Genomic DNA, 4,111 nt, shown 5'->3' with positions numbered 1-4,111 from the left:
ACGGCATCCATAAACTGCATCGCGTCATGCAGATAGAGCGATAGCGTACAAAGTACAAACAAAAATAACTGAGAAAAGCGAAAATAAATAAATCGAAGAGAAGAAGCGAGAGAGAAGAGAGAAGGAATTTAATTCTAATTATTTAGAGCTGGACAGATATTGTCAAGGAGACATGCAGATACACAATAGAATCGACTCGACTGCATGTAGAGTAGCTGCCTCTAACTGCAGCAGAGTGGAGCACGCACATACGTGATCAACTCGGGAATAGTGAAAGGTGAGAGAAACAAAATACAAATAAATTCGAACGAGCAAATACAATAATTGTGAATTCATGTGCAAGGGTCTGTAACATTCTCCCCCCTGGTAACAGGGAACCGATGACCTGTTACAAGTCACAAACAAAGTTAGCGCAGCACGTCCAGCTTGGCAAGCTTAACGACTGGGCGCCGGTACAGTCCAGACTTGGTGCGCACATCTGCCACCCGCACAACGCCATCACTGCCCGGGTGTACAGCCTCTAGTCGGCCCCGAGGCCACTGCCCTCGTGGCTGGTTGCTGTCGACGACCACCACAACATCACCTACAGCCAGTGACGGTGTGCCGTCCTGCCACTTCCTCCGCCTGGTGAGTTCTGGCCGGTATTCCAAGATCCACCTCTTCCAGAATTCGTCGGTGATCTTCTGTGCAATCCGCCAGTGCTTCCTCAGGCACAAATCAGCATCTACAAACACGCCTGGCCGACTAGTTGCACTACTGGACCCAATGAGGAAGTGGTTGGGTGTGAGGGACTCGTCATCATCAGGATCTACTGAGACGTGAGTCAGCGGCCGACTATTCACGAGTTGTTCGGCTTCAGCGAAGACTGTGGCTAGTACTTCTTCTGTCACGACACGCTCCTTCATGACGGATTTCATAGCGATCTTCACTGCTCTGACGAGGCGCTCCCAGCTTCCACCCATGTGGGGAGCAAGTGGCGGGTTGAAGTGCCATGAGATGCCCTTACTGGAACACTCAGCAGCTAGTCGGTCTTGGCGGAAATCTTCCAATGCCGCCTTCAGCTCCCTGTCAGCTCCTCGGAAATTGGTTCCATTATCCGAGTGGATTTCTTGGGGGCAACCTCGCCGGGCGCACATTCGCCTGATTGCCATGATGGCACTATCAGTGTTCAGAGAGTGAGCCACTTCCAAATGTACAGCGCGGGTACTCAGACATGTGAACAACGCACCGTAGCGCAGTTCGCAGCGCCTCCCGATCTTGATGTGCAACGGCCCGAAATAGTCCAGCCCGGTGAACGTGAATGGTCGCAGGAACGGGGTCAAGCGCTGGACAGGTAGATTTCCCATTACAGGTGGCTTGGGATTGGCTCGTTGGTTCTTGCAGTATTGACACTCAGACCATGCTCGCTTCACAGCTGCTCGACCTGCCGTCACCCAGTACTGCTGGCGAAGCTCATTCAATGTCCTCTCGTGTCCATGATGGCCAGAACGCAGATGGTATTCATGGACTAGGAGCTGTGTGTACCTATGCTTCGGACACAGGATAGCCGGATGTTTCGCACTGTACGCCATTTCCGTCGCATGTGTGAGGCGACCCTGAACCCGCAGGATCCCGTCCTCGTCAATGGCTGGTGCTAGCTGTCGTAGACGACTGCTGGTGCTGACAGGCTGGCCATCGCTCAACAATGCCACTTCTTCGGCAAAACACTCTGCCTGCACAGATTTCATCCAGAGCTGCTCGGCCGCATCCATTTCCTTGGCTGAAATGGCTGCGGTTGATCCGACAGTTTGGCCGCGAACTCTGGCCCGTGTGTTTGCGATGAACCTGGCAACATACGCGGTTGTGCAGATGAGACGTTTCCATGACGAGAATCGGTTGACGTCAGGCAGCGCTTCGGCAATTTGCTGGGGCCTTGGCAGGGATGTTGTCGCCGCAACAAACTCCTTCTTCACTTCGGTCGTGTCGATGCACTCATCCGACGTTGCGGGTGCAGCTGGCCACGCTTCCCGTGACTGCATTAGAAATTCCGGACCAGACTTCCATCGGCCGCAGCTCAGCTCGTGCATGGAGATACCACGAGATGCATCATCTGCAACATTTAGCAGTGTTGGTACCCAGTGCCAACTGCTGGCCTCACTGGCGTCGCAGATCTCAGCTACTCGGTGAGCGACAAACGGCTTGAACTGTCGCGCATCTGACTTGATCCATTGGAGAACAGTTCTGGAGTCTGACCAGAAACAGGACCAGAAACAGGTGCTGTGCCACTTAAGCCCATGCTCTTGAGCTAACATCTGGGCGAGTCGACAGCCAAGCACTGCAGCTTGGAGCTCCAGACGTGGAATGGATGTTGGTTTCAGCGGGGCTACTCTAGTCTTGGCGGCAACCAAGCTGCACTCGACGTCATCTGCGTGCTCCACTCTCAGGTACGCCACTGCCGCAAACGCTTTACTGCTGGCATCGCAGAACACATGTAGAGACAGGTCAGTAGCGGACGACGTGAAACAGGAGTACGCACGTGAGATTCTGAACTTGCTGATCTCGAGCAGCTGTCCACACCAAATCTGCCAGCGCGATAGCAGCTCGGGTGGAATCTCATCATCCCAACCGATGCCGCTCAACCAGATGTCCTGGAGGAGTATCCGTGCGGCAATGACAAACGCAGCCAGGAAGCCTAGCGGGTCGAAAACTGACATGACGATGCTGAGTAGGGATCGCTTGGTGGGATGCGCGGCAGACAGCTGCTCTCGGCGTGTCACGTTGAGTTGAAACAGGAACTCGTCACTGTTCGGGTCCCACCGAAGACCCAGCATGCGCTCCACAGGCAGTTGTGAGCTGAGGTCAACGACTCCAGCTGTTCTCATATCAGCTGGCACACTCATCATCACTTCGCTACAGTTGCTAATCCAGTTGCGGATCGTAAACCCGCCTCGCTGCTGGATCTCAATTGTATCGGCTACACGCTGTACCGCCTGGTCGGTAGTATCGACGCTGTCCAGGTAGTCGTCCATGTAGTAGTTCTCCTCGCATGCTGCGGCTACAGCAGCGAATTCCTCGCGGTGCTCCTCAGCATTGCGCCGCATCGTGAACTGCGCGGAGCATGGCGATGACACTGCGCCAAAGATCATGACTTCCATGACGTACGTGTCAGGCGGGCCAGTCTCACCAGGTTGTCGCCACAGGAAGCGCTGAGCTGGCTGGTCTTCTAGGCGTATCCGAACTTGATGAAACATCTCTTTGATGTCAGCCGCAAAGGCAATAGCACGTTGGCGGAACTTCATCAGGACACCCACGAGCTGGTTCAGCAAATCTGGGCCTGGGAGCAGTGCGTCATTTAGCGACATCCCTCTAGCTTTGGCGGCCGCGTCGAATACGAAACGCAGCTTCCCGGGCTTGTTCGGATTGAACACAGCGAAATGTGGTAGGTACCAGGTATGTGCGGTTTGCTCGGCAGCCTCTGCTGGTGTTAGCTTACGAGCGTAGCCTTTCTGAACGTACTCATCGATCTTCTGGGCATACTCTGCTGCGAATTCTGGAGACTTAGCCATCTTTCTTTCTATGCCCATTAGACGGTTGAAAGCCATGTCTTGGCTGGACGGAAGCTTGGGCTGATCTGACTTCCAGAGGAGGCCTGTCTCATACCGGTCACCAACGCGAACCGTGGTGTCGTTCAGGATACTTTCAGCACGGATCATGGCCTTTGGCTTGCCAGCAGAAGCAGACGGTACAACGCCAAAGTTCTCAATGGTGAATGACTCTTTCACTAGTTGGTGCAAATCCGACTCAGGCTGCCAGATGTGGTAGATCGCCTCCGGTTCGAGTTGATCTTGGTGAGTCCGGGCTCCAATGCGACCGTGCACTACCCAACCAAGAAGGGTTCTCGTCAGCATAGGTGCATTTGGCGGGCCTTCGACGACTTCACGTGCCACTGTGAGGTTGCCCAATGAGCATCCTCGGTTGTACTGCTGGGTACGACGCCACTCTGGAGTCATCTAAATGAGGCCATCGACTCGCCAGCCCTCTGCCATCTATTGACTGCGAATGCAACTTGAGGTCCTTGGCTGTTCTCACATCATCCATTTGATGCTGGGTGCCATCGCTGCCATTGACCAAT

The 4,111-nt window shown here is 54.2% G+C and overlaps 1 protein-coding gene across 1 annotated transcript; it reads right to left on the bottom strand.

Annotated features, from left to right (window-relative positions):
- Positions 1–407: 407 nt before the first annotated feature.
- On the bottom strand, positions 408–3,887 carry LOC135820008 (uncharacterized). The gene has a single exon (XM_065333309.1). The coding sequence runs from the start codon at positions 3,885–3,887 to the stop codon at positions 408–410; it is 3,480 nt and encodes a 1,159-aa protein (XP_065189381.1).
- Between the last annotated feature and the right edge of the window lie 224 nt (positions 3,888–4,111).

Source organism: Sycon ciliatum, chromosome 6, assembly GCF_964019385.1.
Source record: "Sycon ciliatum chromosome 6, ocSycCili1.1, whole genome shotgun sequence".
NCBI classification, from domain to species: Eukaryota; Metazoa; Porifera; class Calcarea; order Leucosolenida; family Sycettidae; genus Sycon; species Sycon ciliatum.
The sequence above is the reverse complement of the archived record's forward strand: the minus strand, read 5'-3'. Positions and strand labels throughout refer to the sequence as shown.